The 26,679-nt window shown below is 44.8% G+C and overlaps 1 protein-coding gene across 1 annotated transcript in view; it reads right to left on the bottom strand.

Moving 5' to 3' along the window:
- HMCN1 (hemicentin 1) overlaps positions 1–26,679 on the bottom strand; it is a 944,468-nt gene that overhangs the window by 545,499 nt on the left and 372,290 nt on the right. Inside the window, exons 31-33 of the mRNA XM_073582913.1 lie at positions 20,982–21,260; positions 18,814–19,095; positions 688–796 (exon numbers count right to left, since the gene is read on the bottom strand). Of these exons, the coding sequence (XP_073439014.1) occupies positions 688–796; positions 18,814–19,095; positions 20,982–21,260 (670 nt within the window). The remainder of the gene's footprint in view (positions 1–687; positions 797–18,813; positions 19,096–20,981; positions 21,261–26,679) is intronic.

Genomic DNA, 26,679 nt, shown 5'->3' with positions numbered 1-26,679 from the left:
GTCGGTATCGTTCAAGAAAAACATGATTTTCATGCAGGACAATGCTCCATCACATGCATCCAAATACTCCACAGCGTGGCTGGCCAGTAAAGGTCTAAAAGAAGAAAAAATAGTGAGATGGCCCCCTTGTTCACCTGATATGAACCCCATAGAGAACCTGTGGTCTCTCATAAAATGTTAGATCTACAGGGAGTCAAAACATTACACCACTGGGAACAGTGTCAGGGAGGCTGTGGTGGCTGCGGCACACAATGTTGATCGTAAACAGATCAAGCAACTGACAGAATCTATGGATGGAAGGCTTTTGAGTGTCATCGTAAAGAACGCTGGCTATATTGGTCCCTTTTTTTTGTTTTGAATGTCAGAAATGTTGATTTCTACATTTTGTGTTGTTATATTGGTTTACCTGGTGAAAATAAACAAGTGAGATGGGTATATATTTGGTTTTTATTAAGTTGCCTAATAATTCAGCACAGTAATAGTTACCTGCACAAACGGATATCCTCCTAATATAGCCAAATCTAAAAAAACCCCACTCCAACTTCCAAAAATATTAAGCTTTGATATTTATGAGTCTTTTCGGTTGATTGAGAACATAGTTGTTGTTCAATAATAAAAAGAATTCTCTCAAATACAACTTGCCTAATAATAATTATGCAAACAGTAATCACGATTCCCGGCTCTCACCTTACTGTTGGCATAGGAGCTCCGGTAACATAACATTCCAGTTCAATGGAATTACTGGCAACAACAATGTATTCTCCCAGGTCATCTGTATCTTCTATAGTTGGTGGTACTTGGAAATAAAAAAAAATCACAATAAATATACAATTATACTATATAAATTGCAGTAATTGGCTATATTTTACTTATTATAATTTTTGTGATTCCATTCTCTAATATTTTCTAAAAAGAAGCTCAAAAGCAAAACTTCAATTGAAAGTGAATCTCTGTATTTTGTTGCCATGTTGTTTTTAGGTTTAACTTTTTTTGCAGAATAATTTCCCTTTTTCTCTTTACTATTTACAATCGGTCAGTGCTTTAGAAAGCTCTTAGGAGTTAGTTTGTATTGGTCAACAAAGGGTCACACAGCCCGAATCACATAGAATATAGCTATTCTAATTGCTGCTGTTTATTTATCATTATTCATAAAGAAATGAAGGATTGATTTTTTTTTCATTGCTTATAGAAATTTGCCTACTGTTTTTTCTGGTTGAACCAAGCCTAGTCCATATTCAAATTAAGGATCACAAAAATATTTGGCTCCCCATAATAACACAGCATAATTTACACTAACTGGCCACTTTATTAGGTACACCTGTCCAACTGTGTGTTAAGACTTAATTTCTAATCAGCCAATCACATGGCGGCAACTCAGTGCATTTAGGCATGTAGACATGGTCAAGACAATCTCCTGCAGTTCAAACCGAGCATCAGTATGGGGAAGAAAGGTGATTTGAGTGCCTTTGAACGTGGCAAGATTGTTGGTGCCAGAAGGGCTGGTCTGAGTATTTCAGAAACTGCTGATCTACTGGGATTTTCACGCACAACCATCTCTAGGGTTTACAGAGAATGGTCCGAAAAAGAAAAAAAATCCAGTGAGCGGCAGTTCTGTGGCCGGAAATGCCTTGTTGATGCCAGAGGTCAGATGAGAATGGGCATACTGGTTCGAGCTGATAGAAAGGCAACAGTGACTCAAATTGCCACCCGTTACAACCAAGGTAGGCAGAAGAGCATCTCTGAACGCACAGTGCGTCGAACTTTGAGGCAGATGGGCTACAGCAGCAGAAGACCACACTGGGTACCACTCCTCTCAGCTAAGAACAGGCATCTGATGGCTACTTTCAGCAGGATAATGCGCCATGTCATAAAGCTCGAATCATCTCAGATTGGTTTCTTGAACATGACAATGAGTTCACTGTACTCAAATGGCCTCCTCAGTCACCAGATCTCAATCCAATAGAGCATCTTTGGGATGTGGTGGAACGGGAGATTCGCATCAGGGATGTGCAGCCGACAAATCTGCGCCAACTGTGTGATGCCATCATGTCAATATGGTCCAAAATCTCTGAGGAATGCTTCCAGCACCTTGTTGAATCTCTGCCACGAAGAATTGAGGCAGTTCTGAAGGCAAAAGGGGGTCCAACCCGTTACTAGCATGGTGTACCTAATAAAGTGGCCAGTGAGTGTATATTGATGGCTATTCATAAATTATATATATATTTTTTTAATATAAGTCATTTAAAGTATTTTTCTGTCTTTTAACTTTTTTTCCTAGTTCAATATACTTTCAATATAACTAGTGTTGAGCGATACCTTCCGATATCGGGAAGTATCGGATCGGATTGGATCGGACCGATACCCCAAAAATATCGGATATCGCCAATGCAAGTCAATGGGACACAAATATCGGAATGAAAATAAACCCTTACTTTCCTTGTAGGTTAATTCTACATGAAGGTAAGCAACTAAGAATAATGTAGAATGTATTAGGGGAGGTGGAGGAGACATTAAAGGCATAGAGGTTTAGCCCAATCAAATGGAATAGCAGGAATAAAAAATTTTTTAAGACGTTCGGAGTTACAAAGATATTGACTATGTTAAGCTTTTTTATATTTTATCAGATATTTATGTTTCACTACTTCCATGCTCTTCACCTTCTTATTTACTTCTCCCACACTTTCTATTTCATCATCCTCTTCAGGGTCATCTTCTTGGTCTTCTTCGGGGTGGTCTTCAGGGTCGTCGTCTCCAGGGTCATCGTTTTCAGGGTCGTTGTCTTCTTTGGGGTGGTCTTCAGGGTCGTCGTTTTCAGGGTTGTCGTCTTCTTCGGGATGGTCTTCAGGGTCGTCGTCAGGGAGATCCAGAGTGATTACTAAAAACCATTTCAAAAAGCTTGAACTTGGAAATGTAGCAGAAGGTACACGAAGGCTTAGGAACTGCTGAGAACCAGCTGATGGTACTGGAACCTGGATGGGTAGCCGAAGGTACAAGAGCCAATGGAACTACTGAGGACCAGCTGATGGTCCTGGAACCCAGTTACTAAACAGGAGGTACCTGTGCCAGAAAGCACTACCAAGGACCAGCAGACATTGGTGGAACTCGGATACCGAGAAGGAGGCACCTAAGCCAAAGGCTCTGCCTGGAACCAGCTGACGTTACTGAAACCCAGGGGGACATATTCAAGATTGACTTCCAAAGAACCAGCTAATGGTACTGGAACTCAGATAGGCAGCAGAAGGTACACATGAAAAAAAAAGTTGCAAGGCCGCGAGCCGGCCGGAGTTACCGAAACCCACAGTCCTACAGGGGGAGCTTGTCCTATTGGCACTACGGAACCAGCCTTCATTGCCAGATCCCGCAGTCCATATAGGAAGCACCTAAACTGCAGGCACCATAGAGTCGGCTAACCAGACCGCAACACGACAGGACAACGTATTGGAGGCAAAGTGACGTTGACACTACCCGGAAACAGCTGGCGTGCTGGAACCAGGCTGGGCAGGAGGGAGTACCCGTGCCAAAGACACGTCTGAGCAGCAACTGGCGGTGTTGGAGCCCAGGGATTACAGTAGAAACAGAGTATAGCCAGGGGCCTAATTGGAGCAAGTTTAATATCTGTAGTAGTGTGAATGTGGACAGATCAGGAGAAATTGCCGGACACACAGCAGGGGATTAGCTGACGTTACTGAACACCAATAACACTGGAGCATGTGTTAACTGTGCAGACGGCACTTCTGAGCAGCAACTGGCAGTGTTGGAGCCCAGGGATTACAGTTCAGGTGGTAGAAACATGAACACAACAGGAGACCTGGATACTGTGGCCAACCAATTATTTAATCTGGAAGAGGACTGGCAAATTCCTGTGAGATCCAGGCCTTGTTCATTTTCAGAAAAGTAAGCCGGTCAACGTTATCGGAGGATAGTCACATGCGACGGTCTGTTAGTACACCACCTGCGGCACTAAAGACGCGTTCCGATAATACATTAGCAGCAGGGCAAGCCAGCACCTCCAATGCATACTGGCTAAGCTCTGTCCATGTATCCAGCTTAGAGACCCAAATCTTGAAGGGGGAAGAGCCATTTGGGAGAACACTGAGAGGGCAAGACATGTAGTCTGTCACCATCTGACGGAAACGTTGCCTCCTGCTGACTGGAGCCGTCTGTGATGGTGACATTTGTGGTGGGGACACAAAACTTTGCCACATTTGGGCCATACTGGTCTTGCCTTGTGCTGAGTTGCTGCTTCTGCTCCCTCTTTGTGCAGAGCTTCCTCCACTGCCTCGACGCACTGAGCTACTTTGTAAAGCACTAGCAGCACTGCTCTCGGGTGGAATGGAGAACATGATGGAATGCACCAGTGTGTCTTGGTACACCCGAATTTTACGCTCCCGGTTCAACGGAGTTATGAGGCTTTGTAAGTTGTCCCAGTAGCGAGGAACTAGGAGGGTGTACACCCAATAATCAGCCGTGTTGAGAACGTGGGCTATGCGGCGGTCGTTTCTCAGGCACTGCAGCATGAAATCAACCATGTGCTGCAGACTGCCCACTGGCCAAGAAACGCTGTCCCCTGCTTGAGGCGTTATCTCTGCCTGCTCTGCATCACCCCACCCTCGCTCTACATACTGACTAGTAGAGCATTGTGTACCTCTCTCCTCTGGACATATGTCTTCCTCCTCCATTGACTCATCCTCCTCACAAAGTGTCCCTGCCTAGGCCTTTGTGAGGAACCATGTAGCGCAGATTGTCCAGGAGCAGATGGCATTTGTGACTCCTCATCCTCCACCTCTTCCACAACCTCCTCCTTTAGTGTTTGCAGTGTTTTTTCAAGCAAGCAGATAAGGGGGATAGTCATGCTGACTAGTGCATCATCTGCACTCGCCATCCGCGTGGAATCATCGAAGGCAAGCAAAACGTGGCAGATATCCTTCATAGTGGCCCACTCAGTGGTGGTGAAGTGTGAACGGCGCGCAGTGCGACTTGTTTGCGCCTGATGCAACTGGTACTCCATTACTGCTGCCTGCTGCTCACACAACCTCTCCAACATATGTAACGTTGAATTCCACCTGGTGAGTAGGTCACATATGATGCGATGTTCCGGAAGGCGGAATCGGCGCTGCAGAGCTGCAATGCGTGATCTTGCCATGCTGGAACGCCGCAAGTGAGCGCACTCTATGCGGACCTTGTGCAGCAGTGCATCAAGATCCGGATAGTCCCTCAAAAAACTCTGCACGACGAAGTCGAACACATGTGCCAGACATGGGATGTGAGTGAGGTTGCCTAGGCCCAGAGCTGCAACCAGATTTCGGCTATTGTCACACACTACCATGCCTGGCTGGAGATTCGCTGGCACAAACCACACGTCGCTCTCCTGCTTGATGGCATTCCAGAGCTCCTGCGCTGTGTGGCTTCGATTCCCCAAAGAAATTAATTTCAATACGGCCTGTTGATGTTTGGCCACGGCTGTGCTCATATCGGTCGTAACAGGTAAGCTTTCACGTGTCCATGTGGAAGTAGACTGTGACGGCTCCTGCAGCGCTGATTCAGGGGAACAGTGCGGTGTTCCTGACAGTGTCTCTGTACAACAGTGCCAGAGGTTCTTCCATGGCGATCCTGTGAGGAAGCCGAACCAGCTGTGTGTGAGCTGGAGGAAGAGGCTACAACATGTGCTGAAGAGGTGGTAGGTGGTGCTGTAGGTTGGCCTAGGTCTTCAGTGTGTCTTTGTAACTCCACCACGTGCTTGGTCCGCACATGTTTCCACATATTTGTGGTATTGAGGTTGCTGACACTTTTCCCTCTTTTGACTTTCTGATTACACAGCTTGCATTTGACAAAGCAAATGTCATCTGCAACTGTGTCAAAAAAGGACCAGGCACTGCAAGTCTTGGGAGCGCCCATTTTGGGTTTTGGAAGAGGCATGCTCCTAATGGGTGCCGAAGTGGAGGCTACTGGCAACCGAGTCTGCCCCCTCCCTCTCCCTCCTCTTTTGGCCGTTCGGGGAATCTCTTCCTCAGAGCTGCTCCCACTACCTTCCTGTACCTCACGCCATGATGGGTCAAGGACCTCATCATCTACACTACCCTCTTCAAACACCTGCTTCTCCTGGGTAGTCTCGACAGCACAGTACGCACCAGAAAGTGGCACCTGAGTCTCATCATCAGATGCGTACTGAGGTGTGCTGACCATAGGCACTGGCCCACCCGCCTCTTCAGATTCAGAGAGACAAAGCTGTTGCGCATCACTGCATACTACCTCTTCTTCAAATTCTCAAATGCTGCTTGGCTGGCCCCCTCTTTCCAAGCCAACAGATTCAGAGAACAGAAGTAGAAATGACTCCTGTCCAGCTGACGAGCGGGGGAATACCGCGTCCCACCTGTGTATGCCATATCTAAACAAGCTTCATATGGACCCATTTACCTCCTGGACTATACAGCACTAGTTTCAAACAGATTACGCGTCCATGATACCTCCAAGGAGATTTATACATTTCTCTATGTATGGTTATATATTCCTTTTTGCAAGGCATTTAAATCAGTATATCCACTCTTATAATAATAGGAGATACTATTTAGATCAACATGACATTCTGAAATCTCCATAGGAATCCTTACTTGGGTACCGGATTAGTATTTCGCGATAGCAGTCGGCAGACTGAGGAAGGCCGATAATAGGCCGAAACGTTTCCAGGACTGCAATAAATTATAAAATAAATCTAATTTGCAAAGGATTATTCAGTTGAGTGCCAAGTTACTTTATTATTCATGGTCTGGGTAACCTACTTGCGCACCCTGCGGTAGTGCCACGCTATATTTGACACAGTATTTACATGCCTAACATGCTCTAACAGGATGTGCCCACACTTCTTAGGATCCTCATTGGCTGAATAAAATCAAACTGGCTCATTGCATTATGGGAACTTCCGATTCCGGTATTCGATATACTAAAAGTATCGGAACTCAGTATCAGAATTCCGATACCGCGAATATCGGCCGATACCCGATATTGCAGTATCGGAATGCTCAACACTAAATATAACACAATCACATTCTTAGCAACTGTCTGCCAGTGATTGGTTGCTGACATCAAGAAATGATCTGAGGTGGTATTGATCGTTATTCTCCATCTGACAACACAATGATTGTAACTGATCCTAATGCTTAAAGGGTTTCTGTCAGCACAGAATGACTGCTCAAACCAAGTGAAGGCACCAGGTGCATCATGGTGGGGCCAATCAATTATATACACCTTCCCACCTGCTTGTTTTGTATCTATCTCTGCCTCTATGAAGCCATAACTGTCAGTCAAAGAAGAGGGTGGTGGAGAGGGAGGAAAACAAGCAGGTGGGAAGGTGTATATAAATGATTGGCATGCAGTGAAGCACCGCATGCCTGGAACTGGTTTCAGCAGTCAATCTGTGTTGACAGATTCCCATGAAGGGAATAAGCAGCTGGGATTGGCATTGGCTGCAATACCAGTCATTGCCATGGGAAAGTTGCAGCCTGTCAATCATAGCTATTCTCCAGTGGCTATTATGCAAATGTACATAGATTCTAGAAAGGATTAATATTTCAGTTGGAGGTCCGTTTTGTGGATTCAGAAGTCCAAGCATAAATCCAAGTCCAAGCTGTCCTCTATTTGAACAACCTCTGAAATGCTGTATTCCCTGTGTAAAATACAAAAATCAAATGTCACTAGAGCGGCCACTGATAGGCTACAACACTCAGCATAACAATGTAACATGAGCGCCACTTGACTCCGCTCCAATATCGCTGGAATGGCTCCTTTGTGAAAGGCAGGTATGTTTTGTTTATATTACAAAGGGGAATACAGCATCTAAGATGGCGTTGTATCAGTAGAAGACAACCTTTTTAAAGCCTTAAGCCCCTGTCTCACAAAGCGAGATCACTAGCGAGATCGCTGAAGCGTCACCGATTTTGTGATGCAACAGCGACCTCACCAGCGATCTCGCTACATGTGACATGCAGCGGCGACCCCCCTGCTGTATATCACTGATCATGTCTGAATGTCCTGGACCATTTTTTCATTGTCGGCATCCCACTGTCCAGCGCGCATCGCTGTGCTTGACCAGACGAGCGACCTCGTTGATGACGCAGAATTCAGGGACGCAGGCTGGAATCATTCAGAAAAGCTGCTGTGTGACAAGGTACCAACGACTGGCGAGGATCGCTGGATGGTTGCTGCGTCGCTGAAGAGATCTACCTGTTTGGCAGCTTACTAGCGACCATTTAGTGACGCACCAGCGATCCTTACCAGGTCGTATCGTTGTCGGGATCGCTGGTGCGTCGCTAAGTGAAACGGGACCTTAACAAGCTGGAGGCCGGCCGAAGTCAATAGAGGGAACGTAAAAGCTTTCTGTACACCATGGGGCTGATTCATTAGGACTAGTGTTGAGCATTCCAATCTTAGTAAACAGATTGCAGGACTACACTGCACTGAAATCATCGTCTTTGTGGCATGCCCCTCAGTGTGCTATTCCACTCAGGACATAAATTAACATGATAAAAGTTATAAACTTCATCAATGGTGAGTGTGGATAGTCCAATCATTTGTGCAGCTTGTTTTTCAGATCTTTCCAAACACCAGAGGTATGTCACATGTAGCCACTATTTCAGAGAAAGAACCTTCTCTGATGGATCCCCAAGATGGCGCACAATTCTTGTTAATATACTTCCAAGAATGTCAACCAGAAGATTGGCTACGAGTAGAGTTGAGCGACTTTTGGTTTTTTAGGGTCGAGTTTCGTTTTGTGAAACCCGACTTTTCCAAAAGTCGGGTCGAGCAAGATCGGCCGATTATAGGGAAAAGTCGGGGTCGTCCCGAAACACGAAACCCAATGTAAGTCAATGGGGAATAAAAGTCGGCAGTGAGAGGAGGACAGGAAACACACCTACAGTGCTCATTTGAATGCCAAAAGCATCAATTCTTCTTACTTAAGCTTGTCAACCTTAATTAACTTCATAATACAAGTTACGCACTGAAAAATGGGGGTTATTTGGCTAAAGTTGTGGGGGGGTAGGGCTGGCTCCAGGTTTTCATATGCCCTGGGCGAAAGATCGCCCCTTTAACACATAATACCACAACTCATCATGCTCTGATACGGCAGAGAAATAGCGGTATAGTACAATGAAAAATACTTCACTTTTTACATCTCAGGACGAGGCCCATCTATTTCTCCATACAGAATCATTGGTCCCATATAATGTTTGAAACAGTATATGATGAGCTCCACATAATGCTACAGTATATGTTGGTCCCCATGGATGAAGCTCCACTGTCTTATGGGCCCAAATAATGCTCCAAACATAATGGGCCCCATTTCTAATGCTCTAGTGTATAATGGGCCCTGTAAATGCTGCTCCAGTGTCTGATGTCCACCTTTGGAATGTTCCAGTGTATGGTGGGCCCCATCTATCATTCTCCAGAGTATAGTGCTCCCCAAAAATTGCTGTCCCAACATTGAAAACAATCAAATAAGTCTCCTCGCTAGGGAATCCCTGTACTAGTCTGGACTCCTCGTCGTCCCCATCTTCCATCTCACTGCACAGTATTTCAACCTTGCAAGTGCTGTGATCCTGAGCAAGCAGGGGGGGCCCACTCGTTGGCGACGGCACTGGCACAGGGCCCCTGATAGTACGATGGTGTGTCTGATGGCGGGTGGGCCGAACCTGCACTTTCATCTGCAGCTTCCTCTTTGTCATTGTGTAAGATGGAACTGTATATGGGAAGGGTAACCTGAGTTTCATAAGGGTCAGATTCAGGCCGTGTAGCGTGTGAGGGGAATGTAGCGGTCTGGGTCAATGTACCAGCAGATTCATCGAGCAGTGGCTGGGCATCAGTGCACTTGTGTCGCCCCCAGGAGTACGGTCGCCACAGTGGCATTACCTTCCTCCTAGGGAGTGTGATGTCATGCTTGGGAGCAACAAAGGATCTCTCTAGCAGGTTAACTGATTGGGCGGCGTTATTCCCACGAGTCATGACCCTCCAAACAGCGTTCATGAAGGCAAAGTGTTTGTTTTACGTGGGCAGTATGGTTGCAAAGCTGAACCTTAAAGGAATGTCCAGAAGGGCACCACCAGGAGTGGAGCCTACGGTTAAATTCGACTCCACCTGGGAAACCTCAACCATGCCAGCTACAGAACAGATGCACACATTGCAAGCTTAATTCCGTTAACGAACGAGACTCCATCATGCCCCGCGGTCCGAGTCCGGCTTACTAGAGGGACACGTGAGGCTCTGGCACATGAGATTGGCCAATAACTGGTATGTCATGCCCTTACATGTCCGTGGCTGCATGTGCGCTACACTGAAAAGGCCAGCGTTTGTCGCTTACAGGTGCAGATAACCCGCTGAACAACGTTAGTGATGGGGATCACTGATTACAATTATTACCCGCGAACGATGATTTCCCAGTAAGTGCAGGTCAACCGCAGTTCCGGAATTAGGCCTAACCGTCATTCCTGAAAAAATGAAAAACTTACGTGTGCAAACCACAGGTGCTGTAGCTTGCTTAACAGCTCGCCAGCCGTTCTCACGCCCAGTATGGATTACATGTGATTGCACAAAGGTGAGAAAGGGTACCGTATCCCCGGATAACATGTATGGATAGCGTACACATTCAAAATATATGTCTATACATCAGGAGGCAGGCTCAGACGGTGTTAGGCCCAGTATGGCTTGCACGTGATTGCACAAAGGTGAGAAAGGGTATCGTATCCCCGGATAACATGTATGGATAGCGTACACATTCAAAATATATGTCTATACATCAGGAGGCAGGCTCAGACGGTGTTAGGCCCAGTATGGATTGCACGTGATTGCACAAAGGTGAGAAAGGGTACCGTATCCCTGGATAACATGTATGGATAGCGTACACATTCAAAATATATGTCTATATATCAGGAGGCAGGCTCAGACGGTGTTAGGCCCAGTATGGATTACACGTGATTGCACAAAGGTGAGAAAGGGTACCGTATCCCCGGATAACATGTATGGATAGCGTACACATTCAAAATATATGTCTATACATCAGGAGGCAGGCTCAGACGGTGTTAGGCCCAGTATGGCTTGCACGTAATTGCACAAAGGTGAGAAAGGGTACCGAATCCCTGGATAACATGTATGGATAGCGTACACATTCAAAATATATGTCTATACATCAGGAGGCAGGCTCAGATAGTGTCAGGCACAGTATGGATTTGACGGCCCAGACTACACAGCGGAGGAGCAGGGAGAGGTAAAGATTGCAAATGCTGGGGCCCTGCCCAAGCAAGGGGGGCCCACTCGTGGGCATCAGTACTGGCACAGGGCCCCTCATAGTACGGCGGTGTGTCTGACGACGGGTGTGCACCACCACCATCAGAGACACTTGATTGCACTATGAGGGACCCTGTGCCAGTGCCCGCGCCCAAGAGTCGGCCTACCCACCTGTCCAGGGCAACGGCACTCGCACGGTGTCGTGCGCTAGGTGGTGACCCCGGCCAATGGGGGGGGAGGAAGCACAGTTAGGGAGTTTTAGAAAGTGGCATATGTTGATGTTGGACATTCAGCTGATGCAAAAGGCGAAATAGGTCAAGTCCCAGGAAGAGGTGGACCAAAGCAAGCCATTTTTCTGTCACCCTATGTGTCATCAGGGGAAGGTGGGACAAAATCCTTGGAAACCCATGCATGGTTCATTTTAATAAAGGTTAGATCATCCACATTTTGGGTTGACAGACGGGTCCTTTTTTCTGTCAGGATTGATCCAGCTGCACTGAAGACTCTTTCCGATAGCACACTTGCAGCTGGGCAAGCGAGCTCCTATAAGGGATATTGTGCCAATTCAGGCCAGGTGTCCAGTTTAGCGGCCCAATAGTCAAAGGGGAATGACCTGTGTGGGAGAACATCGATATGGGAGGAAAAGTAGTTTGTAACCATAGTTGACAACTGCTGTCTCCTGTCACTTTTCATCGATGCAGTATTACCAGTTGTGTGAGCTGTACTTGAAAAATCAGTCCACAACATTGTCATGAAACCCCTGTCTCCAACGCCACTTCTGCTGTGTGCACCATGAACACCTCTGCCAAGCTGCCCCCGGCCCGTACGGCTCGTGTGAGAACCATCACCGCTGCTGTGTGCTGGGAATGCCTCAAGCAACCGATTTACCAGAGTTGCTTGTTTATTAGGTAATATTAGGTCAAGGTTCTCCTGTGGCATGATGTTTTGTAATTTGCCTTTATAGCGTGGATCCAGGATGCTGGCCAACCAGTAGTCGTCATCATTCATCATTTTGGCAATGCGGGGGTCCCTTTATAGGATCTGCAAGGCATAATCTGACATGTGGGCCAATGTTCCCGGTGTCAATGATGCACTGCGAGTGCTGGGTGGAGGAGCACTTTCTGGCAAATCCACATCTCTCCAGTCACGCACAAACCCTGTACCAGACCTTGCCACGCCAACATTTTCACTTGCCCCACGAGATGCATCCTCCTCCCCTAAGTAATCATCCCCATCATCATCCTCCTCCTCCTCTTCTTCCTCCACCTCATCCAGGAGAGGTCCCTGAGCAGACAATGGCTGAATGTCATCAAGGATTCCCTCCTCCTCTTCCTCCTCATCAACATTGGCTGCAGACGCCTGCTCCTTAAGGTGCGTCAAAGTTTGCATGAGCAGACGCATAAGTGGGATGCTCATGCTTAGGATGGCGTCGTCTGCGCTTACCAGCCGTGTGCATTCCTCAAAACACTGAAGGACTTTACAGAGGTCTTTCAGCTTCGACCACTGCACACCTGTCAACTCCATGTCTGCTCTCAAAGTGCCTGGCCGTGTATCCTCCCACAAATGCATTATGGCCTGCCTCTGCTCGCACAGCCGCTCCACCATGTGCAGGGTGGAGTTCCACCTTGTTGCAATGTCGATAATGAGGCGGTGGTTGGGAAGGTGGAGCAATCGCTGCAGCTTCTGCATACGAACGAAGTGTACAGGCGACCGGCGGATGTGCGCGCACAGTCTTCGCACCTTCTGGAGCAGGGCTGTTAACTCCGGATAATTTTTGAGGAAGCACTGCACCACCAGGTTCAAGGTGTGAGCCAAGCAAGGTATGTGGCTGAGTTTTGAAAGGGCTATGGCTGCCACAAAATTACGGCCGTTATCACTAACTACCTTGCCTGCCTCAAGATGTACACTGCCCAGCCATGACTCAGTTTGTCGCTTCAAGTACTCGGCCAGCACCTCGGCGGTGTGTCTGTCGCCCAAACACATCATCTGCAACACAGCCTGCTGACGCTTTCCACTAGCTGCTCGATAGGGGGACACATTGTGTGCAACAGTGGCAGCTGCAGATGGAGTGCTCATACGACTGCGCTCTGTGGACGAGCTTTCGCTTCTGGAGGAGGAGGAGGAGGGTGGAACGCCTACAGCCAACTGTTTCCTATACCATGGGCTAGGCAGCACTGTCCCACCACCGCTGTCCCCTGTGGACCCTGCATCCACCACATTAACCCAGTGCGCAGTGATGGACACGTAACGGCCCTGGCCATGCCGACTGGACCATGCATCAGTTGTGAGGTGCACCTTTCCACTCACTGACTGCTTGAGTGCATGGACAATGCGGTCTTTTACATGATGGTGGAGGGCTGGGATGGCTTTGCGAGAGAAGAAGTGGCGACTGGGTAGGTCATAGCGTGGTACTGCATAGGCCATGAGTTCGCGGAAAGCTGCGCTTTCCACCAACCGATAGGGCATCATCTCAAACGAGATTAGTTTGGCAATGTGGGCGTTCAAACCCAGTGTACGCGGATGAGAGACTGAGTACTTTCTTGACCTACTCATAGTGTCTGGGAGGGTGAGCTGGACTTGAGAGCTGCATATGGTGGAAGTAGCGGTGGACAGGGCGGACTGAGAGAGGGTTGATGATGGTGATGGAGTTGGTGTTCTTTCTGATGGCCTAGATTCAGTATTTCGTTGATATAACAGTGGGATTCCCTGACTGCTGTGGCCTTGCAACGACACCTCAACATTTGCTGCTGTGCTAACCGGTGGGCTTACAGTGGGGGAAACAATGTAGCATTGTTGACTACCTTCTTTGTGATCAGTTGCACATGTGGCACTTGAGGTTTGGTGTTGTGTCCACGCTTGCAAGTGCATGCTGGTTAAATGTCTAAGCATGCAACTGGTATTCAAATTTTTCAGATTTTTCCCTCGGCTAAAGGTCTTTGCGCACTTCTTACAGATAACCTTGGCCTGATCATGAGGATTTTGTTCAAAAAAGTGCCACACTGCACTCTTCCTACTTTGGCAGACATTTTGCGGCCTAGCACGCTGTGATCTTTTGACCCTCTGGACAAGCTGTCCAGCAACTCTTTTGATTTTTGGAACCTGTCTTTGGAGTGCTCCGGGCCTGCCAGATAACAGCTGTTGCGATGTCGATGTCTGCTGTGGATGCTCCTCCTCATCTGAGCTATTGGAAGCAGCACCCTCTTCCCCCAATGGATGCCAATCTGGGTCAACAACTGAGTCATCCATCACCTCCTCTTCAATGTCATGTGCACCTTCCTCTGTGTCACCATGTATGGTGGTATAGTGTGCGGGAAGGGGCACCTGATTCTCATCAGGGTCAGAATCTGACTCTGTACATTGCGAGGACAATGTAGTGCTCTGAGTGAATGTACCAGCAGAATCATCTATCAGCGGCTGTGCATCAGTGCACTCCATGTCAGATTCATCTTGGCCTGGGTAATTCACCATTTCACTTGATAATCCAGGCATGGTATGTGAAAACAGCTCCATGGAGTAATCAGTAGTATGGCCTGCGTCATCCTTCAATCTTGGTTGGGGTGAAGGACACAAGGAAAGGTGTGGTTCATGAACATGAGCCTCCAATGACGACTCAGTGCTTTTATTTTTTACAACTTCAGAAGAGGAGGCGATAGAGCTGGAGGCTGAGTCAGCAATGTAAGACAAAACTTTTTCCTAGAAAACTAAGCCTTCGAGGCCTTGTGGAGCCAGACGATGATGCAGGCTCAACACCTCCTGCATTCGGTCCTATTTTGCTTTTGCCACTACCATCAGATCCACCACCAACACCATCATTACCAGCTGCCAACCCCCGCCCAATTCCACGGCCTCTTCCAACAGCCTTCCTCATTTTTGGTAGAAATGTAGACAAAATCCAACAAACTATATAGTAATGTAAAACAAGGTACAAGGTGTCTATAGGACAGGGGAGATTTTGAATTTCTGCAGACACTTGTGGACACTGGACACTTTTGGATTGTGTGAGGCCCACTGAATATCACAGCGCTATGTCACTGGCTCGATGTCGCAGGTGTGAAAAATGTCACTAGAGGATAAGGGAGATTTTGAATTTCTGCACACACTAGTGGACACTGGACACTTTTGGATTGTGTGAGGCCCACTGAATATCAGAGCGCTATGTCACAGGCTCGATGGCACAGGTGTGAAAAAAGTGACTACAGGATCACAGAGATTTTGAATTTCTGCACACACTAGTGGACACTGGACACTTTTGGATTGTGTGAGGCCCACTGAATATCAGAGCGCTATGTCACAGGCTCGATGGCACAGGTGTGAAAAAAGTGACTACAGGATAAGGGAGATTTTGAATTTCTGCACACACTAGTGGACACTTTTGGATTGTGTGAGGCCCACTGAATATCAGAGCGCTATGTCACAGGCTTGATGGCACAGGTGTGAAAAAAGTGACTACAGGATAAGGGAGATTTTGAATTTCTGCACACACTAGTGGACACTGGACACTTTTGGATTGTGTGAGGCCCACTGAATAACAGAGCGCTATGTCACAGGCTCGATGGCACAGGTGTGAAAAAAGTGACTACAGGATAAGGGAGATTTTGAATTTCTGCACACACTAGTGGACACTGGACACTTTTGGATTGTGTGAGGCCCACTAAATATCAGAGCGCTATGTCACAGGCTCGATGGCACAGGTGTGAAAAAAGTGACTACAGGATAAGGGAGATTTTGAATTTCTGCACACACTAGTGGACACTGGACACTTTTGGATTGTGTGAGGCCCACTGAATATCAGAGCGCTATGTCACAGGCTCGATGGCACAGGTGTGAAAAAAGTGACTACAGGATCACAGAGATTTTGAATTTCTGCACACACTAGTGGACACTGGACACTTTTGGATTGTGTGAGGCCCACTGAATATCAGAGCGCTATGTCACAGGCTCGATGGCACAGGTGTGAAAAAAGTGACTACAGGATAAGGGAGATTTTGAATTTCTGCACACACTAGTGGACACTGGACACTTTTGGATTGTGTGAGGCCCACTGAATATCAGAGCGCTATGTCACAGGCTCGATGGCACAGGTGTGAAAAAAGTGACTACAGGATAAGGGAGATTTTGAATTTCTGCACACACTAGTGGACACTGGACACTTTTGGATTGTGTGAGGCCCACTGAATAACAGAGCGCTATGTCACAGGCTCGATGGCACAGGTGTGACAAAAGTGACTACAGGATAAGGGAGATTTTGAATTTCTGCACACACTAGTGGACACTGGACACTTTTGGATTGTGTGAGGCCCACTAAATATCAGAGCGCTATGTCACAGGCTCGATGGCACAGGTGTGAAAAAAGTGACTACAGGATAAGGGAGATTTTGAATTTCTGCACACACTAGTGGACACTGGACACTTTTGGATTGTGTGAGGCCCACGGAATATCAGAGCGCTATGTCACAGGCTCGATGGCACAGGTGTGAAAAAAGTGACTACAGGATAAGGGAGATTTTGAATTTCTGCACACACTAGTGGACACTGGACACTTTTGGATTGTGTGAGGCCCACTGAATATCAGAGCGCTATGTCACAGGCAGAAATTGGCTAGTGTATCACAAACTACAAGGTGTATGTAGAATTGGGCAGAATAGGAATCTCCCTAGAGTGTAGGTCTGTAAGAATGGAACAAGTCCTCCACTTATCCTTCCACAGTGACACACAGATAGCTTCACTGTGGCTGTGATAACAGCCGTTACACGGTACTGTGTGAGGAGCGTACACCGCTGTATGGTGTGAAAAAATGCACGCTCAGTACCTCAGCAGGGCAAAAAAAAAATTTGGGATTGCTTTTAAAAAAGCAGTTTGCAGAGCAGTAGGTAAACAGCAATGCAGCTGTCAGGAAGCCTTAGAAGGCAGCCTAACAACCATCACCGCTGATCCACCACAATATAGCCTCCCCTTGCACTGCACACACAGTGACTGGTGTGTTGTACAGGCAAAATCGCTAGCAGCAGAAGCAGTTTTTTTTTCTTCTTCCCTGCCTAACGCTCTCCCTACAGAATCAGCAACCTCTCCCTATGCTAAGATCGGCAGAAGTAAGATGGCGGTCGGCGTGCACGCCCTTTTATAACCCCTGTGACGCCCACCAAAGCAAGCCAATCACTTGGATGCCCTTCTGAAAGATGGTGGTGACCCCTGCCTATGTCATCACGTTGCCCACAGTGTCCGTGGATCCTGATTGGCTGAAAAAGAGCGCAAAACAAACTTTTGAAACGCGACTTTGGCGCGTAAGTCGCCGACCTCGTGGCCGACCTCATCCTAGGGTCGGGTTTCGTTTCATGAAATCCGACTTTGCCAAAAGTCGGCGACTTTTGAAATTTTTCGACCCGTTTCGCTCAACTCTAGCTACGAGCGATCTATTGCAAAGGTTGATGGCATTTTTTTGTGATCCTGATTGTATTCAAATAAAACAGCATGTTTCATGAACTCAATGACATCAGATACATTTGTACCAGCTATAAAAGGCAGCACTTTTGTCTCAATGAAATCTCTATCCATTTTAATTTGATGACAACAAGAAATTGCAAATTTACGAGGTTTGTAACTTTAAAAATGGCAACATTGCTGTAGACATGCCATACAATGGAAGCAGGTAATGGAGAGATTTAGCTATCTTATAGCAAGAATAGTCCATTGCAACTAGAGCTCAGCTTTCCTTTTACCAGGGCTCATTCATATAAGAAAGCTGAGCTCTGATTGGTCGCAATGGGCCATTGTTACTATAAGGCAGCTTGATAAATCTCCAATGTCACCGATGAAGCAGAAGGAGATAATCTTCACTGGTTCAAACTTTGATTGAGTCAGATACTTCTCTCCTTACAAGCCTTCAGCTGCTTGCTTACACTTTATCATACAGTAATTTTAATAGTAAATAATTTAGAATATCAAAAAGCTTTTTATCTGTTCCCTAAAGGCTTATGGTAACATTCACCTAAATACAAATACATAAATAAACAGAAATGTCAAATTATTTGGAACCTGAAATTTCACGCACTAAGCTAATGTTCAAGCCTTTTTAGGGGCATATATACATGTGGGCAAAATTGTTAGCGCCCTTCTGGTAAAGGAAAAAAAATATATTGGTCAATAAAATAACTTGAGACTGACATTTTCATTAGTTTTTTACTCATTATTTATCTGCTGAACCACAACTCATAACTAAGCAATGTCTGATTCTTATCAGCTGAAATTCTATAAATTTACATTGAAAATCACTTTTCTCAGTTTCCAGTTAGTTACTTCAGGGACCATTGCAGGTTTTTCCTACTTTAACAGAAGGCGCCAACAATTTTATCCATTTGTGTACGTGTCTTTATAAAATAAATACAAGTTTTTGAAAAGTGTATTTTCACTAAGCAAACCTAATAATTACTCCATGTGCTCCAGAAACTCTTCTTCTGCGAGATATTTCCAGAGTTCTGCTAATCTCTATACAACATAATTGCTGTGATGTGATAAATTATCTCCAGGCTACAACATGTAACTAACCTAAAATCTGGATGCCATATTGGATTTCAGCTTCTCCCGCTACGTTGGTGGCTACACAAGTGTACAGTCCTTGGTCCTGCTCCCCAGTATTTGTAATCTCCAGCTTCCTGCCATGGTAGAGAAGGCGGATGTTGTCACTTGTCTCCACAGGCACTCCTTCTCTCAGCCAGGTTATCAATGGGAATGGATGTCCTCTGGCTTCACACTCCAGTAAAAGGGGTTTTCCTGTGATTACCTTTTTACTATGCAGTTTGCTCGAATCTCCATCAATTGTAGCTGGGACTTGTAAATAAAGCACACACAATATTAATCTTGCCACATTACAGGGAGCCATGACAATTACAAGGTCCTATTCTGTCTGGTTCACACAGTTACTGCTGCAGTATAGATAGTAAATCTGCAGGATAAAAGTTATTATACAAATGGAATCTGTCAGTAGGATCCACCCTCCTAAGCCGTATATATATGGGCATGTAGGTCATAGGAAGCTGAATAAGAAGACACTTTGATATCTGAGATCAGATGTCTTATTCCAGAGATATCCACGCTTCTCCGCTAGCACTGATTGTTACATGTTATTTATGCTACTTTTTGATTTATCTGCATTTATCGATCTTGGTTGTTTTCGTATTTACATCCCTTACTCATATTCCAATGTGAGCATTGATCTGATTATTGATTCATTGATGATCAAGTTACCTCAAATACTGTGGATAATTGTCACCAATTATCTATAACTTTGGTGATTATGATTATGGCTAAAGTTTGTCATTTTTTCTGATAATACCACTAATTCGAAAGCTGCATTTCTCCTTACCATGTCATTTTTCGTGCTGACCTCCTATTACCTAATCATGATTTTAAATCAAATCTTAATAAAATCATTTTTTAACATTTAGGTTGGTGATGTTTATAGTTTTTCCATTTTTTTTTTTTTTTTGGTGGGGGGGAATTTTTAATGCTGTAGAGGGAGACGCTTACAAGCTTTAGGATATATAGGACATTGTTAACATTTTGCCTTATACATCCCTCCATCAATACATTACAGCCATTAATACATCTCCCCTTCTATAATGGCAGTAGAATGACTCTGCTCAAACTGATCAAGCCTATATAGAAAAGCTGACATGTTTCCTACAGAAAATATGAAGCTATTGAATTGGCTCTTGGTGCCAGTCTGAAAACTAAAATATCTATAAGCTAGTCACATCTATGAAAAATTAATTTACTAAAAATTGAATAAAAAATGTGAGTGGAGGTAGATTCTTTTTAAATGAATTTTCATGTTTAGAAATTCTATTTTTAATTAGAACAATAAGTCATTTAACTATTATTAGAATTATTGAACTGTGATGTAAAATCTCGATAATTTCTTTAAGATTATTGGCCTTAGGCTGTGATGTTCAGTTTTGTAGCACAGTTTCTGTTATATACAATTTTTTTTTGTGCTATCTGTTTATCCATCTAGTCTTCTTACACTAGTGTGTGTGTGCTCTTTTATACTAACGTTTGTAATTTTTAGTATTCCTCTTTTGTTTAATGTGGATGTCCCTGAATGTATTGCTTTTATAAATAAAGTAAATCCAGTTTCTATTTCTTATATGAAATTGAAACTTATATGTAAGTGTAACTTGGATCTTTTGATGCAAACTTTTGGCATTCAATCAGACCAGCATCAGTGTTATTATATTTCTGCAATGCTGCAGAGGCAAAGCAACAGAGCGCACACTGTTTGGGCCAGTGGCGCCACACTATCCCTGATCTGACGTGTCAATGAAGCAAGAGCGCACACTGTTTGGGCCAGCGGTGCCACACTATCCCTGATCTGACGTGCCATTGAAGCAAGAGCGCACACTGTTTGGGCCAGTGGCGCCAAACTGTCCCTGATCTGACATGTCAATGAAGCAAGAATAACCTGCCCCATTAAAAGCAAAAAGACAGGAGACCTAGAAGCAGTTTGCACCTGAAAATGAAAGATGAGACAACCCATTTATGGTTACGGTTTATAGTTTGGATACCGTCGCTATGTTACATTCTATCCAGTTGTGGTCATGGCACGCATTCTATCTCACTCTGGGATGGTTTGGGATGAAAGATGCAGCTTTGCCTTCTGTAAATTAGAAGATCATAGATCAATGGCTTTATTCAATATTCATGAAACAGCTTACCATAAATATCAAGCAGATAGGCCTTCTCTGCATTCCCTGCATCATTAGCCACATGACATGTGAATTTTCCAGAATCTGTAGTCTTAGCTTCAGAAATTTGTAGATATTTTCCATTCTCAATAAAGATGACTCGTGTACTGGGGAGAATTATTTCCCCATCTTTATACCATGTAATTGTAGGGTGTGGAATTCCCCTGGCATCACATTCCAAATTTATTTCACTTTTTGCTATAAAGGACAACTCCAAGGTGGTGTTTCCATCTTTAATGCTGGGTGGAACTACAAAAAGAAAATATGTGAATGATTTCATTTAGATAATTTGCAGCTACAAGGCAAAACCTATTTGGAATTATGTTTCAGAGTTAAGTAAACTGTGCCTATGCTTTATTATTATTTATATGGTAAAATAAAAAATATTCAGTAATTCTATAATAAAACAGTTGTACAACTTATTTCCCCATGACTCACAATCCAGAAACGTCAGTGGCTGGATGAAAGATGCAAGAGTCTGTCTGGATCCCAGAAACTCACTCAGCTTTTATGCACACACACTGATTACAAGCAAACAGGTCACAGATGAGGATGTTACCTTTAGTAGCCATTCAAACATATTTGTGTCAACTTCTGTGCATGTTATCAGGCCAAAATCATCAGGGTATGTAAAGTTTTCATCAGGGTCATTTGGATGTTTGGGGTTGTCATTATGATTTAAAAATAAAAACACAGTAGTTTGACAATAAATGGCTTCACTCAACCACTAACCATGAGTGGAGAAAACGTTTTGGTGTTATCATTCATAGTCTCTGATAAAAGCCAAGAAAGCAAAAATTCTGCCAGGATATGGTAAACTTTTGAGCACAACTATATATATATATATATATATATATATATATATATATATACTGCAAAAAAATTAGGGAACACATTACAAGCTGATCCAACTTTTAGTGCTCCCTTTATTTTTTTGAGCAGTATATATAGAGGTGAAGTTGCATAGTAGTCAAATTCAAAGAAGCTTTATTGGCAGGACTAAATACACATTAGTTTTGCCAAAGCAATTGTACAAAAGGGAATAGGGATAGGGACTAGAGTTGAGCGATACCGTCCGATACTTCAAAATATCGTATCGGAATGGATCGGCCGATCTTTAAAAAAAGTATCGGTATTGCCGATGCCGATACCGGAAGTCCCATTCAAGTCTATGAGACTTCCGGTATCGGAATTGGAAAAACCCTTTCCTGCCCTTGTACAGCCTCTCGGGGGTCTGTACAGGCCTTCCGGGGGTCTCTGCCGGCCTGCCGGGGGGCTGTGCCGGCCTGCCGGTGGGCTGTGAGGACTGCCCGGGGTCTGTACACCCTGTGGGGGTCTGTACCGGCCTGCCGGGGGGCTGTGCACCCTGTGGGGGTCTGTACCGGCCTGCCGGGGGGCTGTGCCGGCCTGCCGGGGGGCTGCGCTGATGTCCGGGGGTCCGTGCAGGCATCGCCCGATGGGACTACAAGTCCCATCGGGCGATGCCTGCTACCATGACAGTGATTGACACATTAGCCAATGATGGGACAGTAGTAGTCCCATCATCCGGCTAATGTGTTAAATATAAAAAAAAAAAAAAAATACTACATACATACTACATGCTACATACATACTACATATATACTACATATATACTACATGCATGCTACATACATACTACATGCATGCTACATACATACTACATGCTACATACATACTACATATATACTACATGCATGCTACATACTACATGCTACATATATACTACATACATACTACATGCATGCTACATACATACTACATGCTACATACATACTACATACATACTACATACATACTACATGCATACTACATGCTACATACATACCACATATATACTACATGCATGCTACATACATGCTACATGCTACATACATACTACATACATACTACATGCATGCTACATACATACCACATATATACTACATACATACCACATATATACTACATACATACCACATATATACTACATACATACTACATACATACTACATGCATGCTACATACATACCACATATATACTACATACATACTACATATATACTACATACATACTACATACATACTACATATATACATACTACATGCTACATACATACTACATATATACTACATGCATGCTACATACATACTACATGCTACATACATACTACATACATACCACATATATACTACATACATACCACATATATACTACATACATACTACATGCATGCTACATACAATACATTCATACAATACATACATAGACATACAGTACATATAACATAGAGTAACATACTTACCAATACTTGTCACATTGTTCCCCGAAGCCATTGTCTTTTACGAATAAATATTAACATAACAAACCACAAAAATACTCACCCATGATCCGAAGCAGTCCACGAGTGTGTCCCACGACGATCTTGGGTAGAGAACTGCAGCATCAGCTGATGCGACCGCTCTCTACGGGCTGCAGGAATCCAATGACGGAAGGTAGGTATCCTTCCGCACTGTATTCCTCCGCCACTTAAAAAAAAAAAAGTCCCTGGTCTCACTTTATGCCATTGCTGCGTGGGAATTTCCCACACAGCTTTTACCATAAAGTGAGACTAGGGACTTTTTTTTTTTTTTAAAAAAGGCCGGCAGAGACCCCCGGAAGGCCCGAAATGACGGCGCATCATGATGCGCACACACCGCGCATCATGATGACGTCATTTCGGCTGTCAATCAACTTTGAACTTCCGATTCCGATTCCGGAATCCGATATGACAAAAGTATCGGAAGTCAGTATCGGAATTCCGATACCGCTAATATCGGCCGATACCCGATACTTGCGGTATCGGAATGCTTAACACTAATAGGGACTGTAGGGATGTTGGGTAGGGGCTGTAGGAAAGGTGGATGGGGGCAGATCCAGGATAGGGCTATAAAAGTCCATAGCATAGGGAAGGTGGATTGGGGGATGGGGGCAGATCCAGGATAGGGCTATAGAAGTCCATGGCATAGGGAAGGTGGATGGGGGATGGGGGCAGATCCAGGGTGGGGGATATAGAAGTCCATGGCATAGGGAAGGTGGATGGGCAGATGGGGCAGATCCAGGGTGGGGGCCATAGAAGTCCGTGGCTTATCATAGTTCTCTCACAGTCTATGACATTCACTCACATACCACGCTGCTATCTCCACTGCTCTCTCTTCTTCCCCCAGCAGGATATATGTTTTCTCTTCCTCCTTCATGGTGATGAAATCCGGGAAGAGATGTGAGAGTCTCCTGAAGTGATTGTCCTGCTGAGTATTTGGGGCAGTGTAGCAGGAAGTGGGTCTCATCCTCTAGGGCCTCCTGGTCACAGTGTTGGCACAGTCTTTCCTCCCTGGGCTTGTAGCTCTGCCTGTGTCGGCCGGATTTGATGGCCAGACTGTGAGTCTATATCAGCTCAGGATCTTGCGGTCTCTGGGGTCTGGGAGTTTCTACTGTACTGTATTCCATTTATAGTCCAGTAAAAAAAGAACAACTGTATGGAAATGTAAATATTAGCTTTTGAAAAGCTGTTCTTCACCTACAAGTAAACAGGTGCAATTGTAGCCTATGAGTGATGAAGGCCTGTCAGATGCAACCACTACTCATAGGCTAGAATTTTAATTAATCAATGCCATTAAATGAGTAGGCCATGAAATGCTTATGAAGTATCTGTTAAATGGATATAATTATAGCCTAGTAGTGACATGTCAGTGTTAAGATCTGTCAGGCTCTGTTTATAATGTGTGCTTGGATGTTGGGTGGATACAAAATCATGATGTGAACAGAGCTTTGAAAAGTTGTAGAACTTTTTAATAATACATTGGCTGAAAGAACTTATATAGCAGACTTAGAATATGTAGCAGACCTATAGCCTATAAGTCACTGCTAAGTGAGGTAGGGAGACACAGGGAGGGACAGGATAATCACTCCTCTAATCAATTAATGAGACTCATAACTATTATCCACTGAATTTTCACTCTTCCTATTCAGGGGTCATAATAATTATTTTGTTGTTATGGATAATAGGAAAGTGGACTTCTTCCAAACTGTGTTCCCTTTAAGCAGCACAGCATATTCCGATGTCACGACTTGGTTTGGGCATTAAATCTAGTCACCTCTTGATCCATGGTTGGTTCTCCTATCTGCTGAGCTATTGTCATTTTCTTCCCTGTCTTCATGCTGATGGTTCCTTTCTGAGTTTGCACCTCTTTATGTGTTTCCCATTGTCTTGTTTTGGTTGCCCTATCACATTCTAGGTTGGGCCTTCACTACACTTCCTTGCTGCCTATACTTCTAAGTGAATTAGTGCTAAGAAACTCCAGTCCATCAATGAAATAATTTTTTTTTCTAGGCAAACACCGTTTTTATTTCTGCTGTGTTGGTTTGTCTGCCTTCCCTGCACCTTTTATTTCTCCTCAGTTAAGTTGGTGGGAGACTATTCTTGTTTTATTTTTCTTTAATTCCTCTTAGTTCTCCTTATTTCCCTTTCATGCACATATTTTAAGTTTCCTCACCCTAAGTCCTCATATCCTTCTGCACACTTTCCCTCTCCTGGTTAGCTGTGCACAGTGGCCTCACCCTTCGTACCTCAGGAGGTATGAGAAACCCTTTGAAGGGCTTTCGGGTAGCCAGGTCCAAGGTGGTGTTTTTAGTTGTGCGGTTAGGGATTGTCTAGTCTCAGCAGGGACCAGTAAGGTGTGGGTTTCTCTCTGTTGTTGGGTTTATTATTCCCATTACTCGTGTGCATGAGTGAGTTACATGCATAACAACAGATCTTACAGTTTTCACTTTTTTTGACAATTTAAACTAAAAGAACTTTTTCATTTTTTATTTGATCCATGTCCTTTAAATGTTTTTCTCTGTAACCTGGTAAAGACTGCAACAGAGATCACTTCTTTAAAAGGTGTAAACCATAACTAAGCATGGATTTCATTAATGAAATGTAACGTTCCACACTCTCTGTGGATGGGGATTACTCACGTTGCTGGTCTTGGATGTCAATCACTGGCACACTCAGGGTTAAAACGACTCCATTCGATTTATTTGCTCCATAAACCTCACAGCAACAAAGCAAGGTTGCCATCCTTCACAGCAGACGAAAGCAACATAAACAGTCCTTAGCTGGACTTTGTTCCCTCAGGCCCTGTGCACACACCGGCCAGGGCAATGTCCAGCCTGGAGGCTCCGACTTGAGCCGTACACACAGGAGGGCTTCTATGTCCTCTGCACACAGACTACCTGTCATGATCCAGGTTGGATATGACAGAGATAATGCACAAGTAACCTTTTTTTTCCTTTGGCTGTGTGTTTCAGTTCTAGTTTCCCCCCGGTGGCCATTAGGGACATTGCACTTGAGTTACTTTAGTTTTGTGCACATAATTATAAAACAGGTGTGATTGCTCTATAAAAGAGGGTCAGGTGTGGTAATTACTGTTGGTGGTTAGTCCTCAGTTACAAGCAAGCCTGGGTGAAGAATGGTGTCTGCGAGGAGGGCTGGCATGGCTTGGTGGAGTTGCAGCTATGGTGTCAGCAAGGAGTTCTTGCATGGCTTGGTGGAGTGGCAGCTACGGTGTAGAGCTGCACTCATGATGCTGGACTCGGTTGCTGGAAAGTTGGACTCAAGATGCTGGACTCTTTTGCTGGAAAGCTGGA

This window comes from Dendrobates tinctorius, unplaced genomic scaffold (genome assembly GCF_039654945.1).
Source record: "Dendrobates tinctorius isolate UK_male_01 unplaced genomic scaffold, ASM3965494v1 ptg000074l, whole genome shotgun sequence".
In the NCBI taxonomy this organism is placed as follows: Eukaryota; Metazoa; Chordata; class Amphibia; order Anura; family Dendrobatidae; genus Dendrobates; species Dendrobates tinctorius.
The sequence above is the reverse complement of the archived record's forward strand: the minus strand, read 5'-3'. Positions and strand labels throughout refer to the sequence as shown.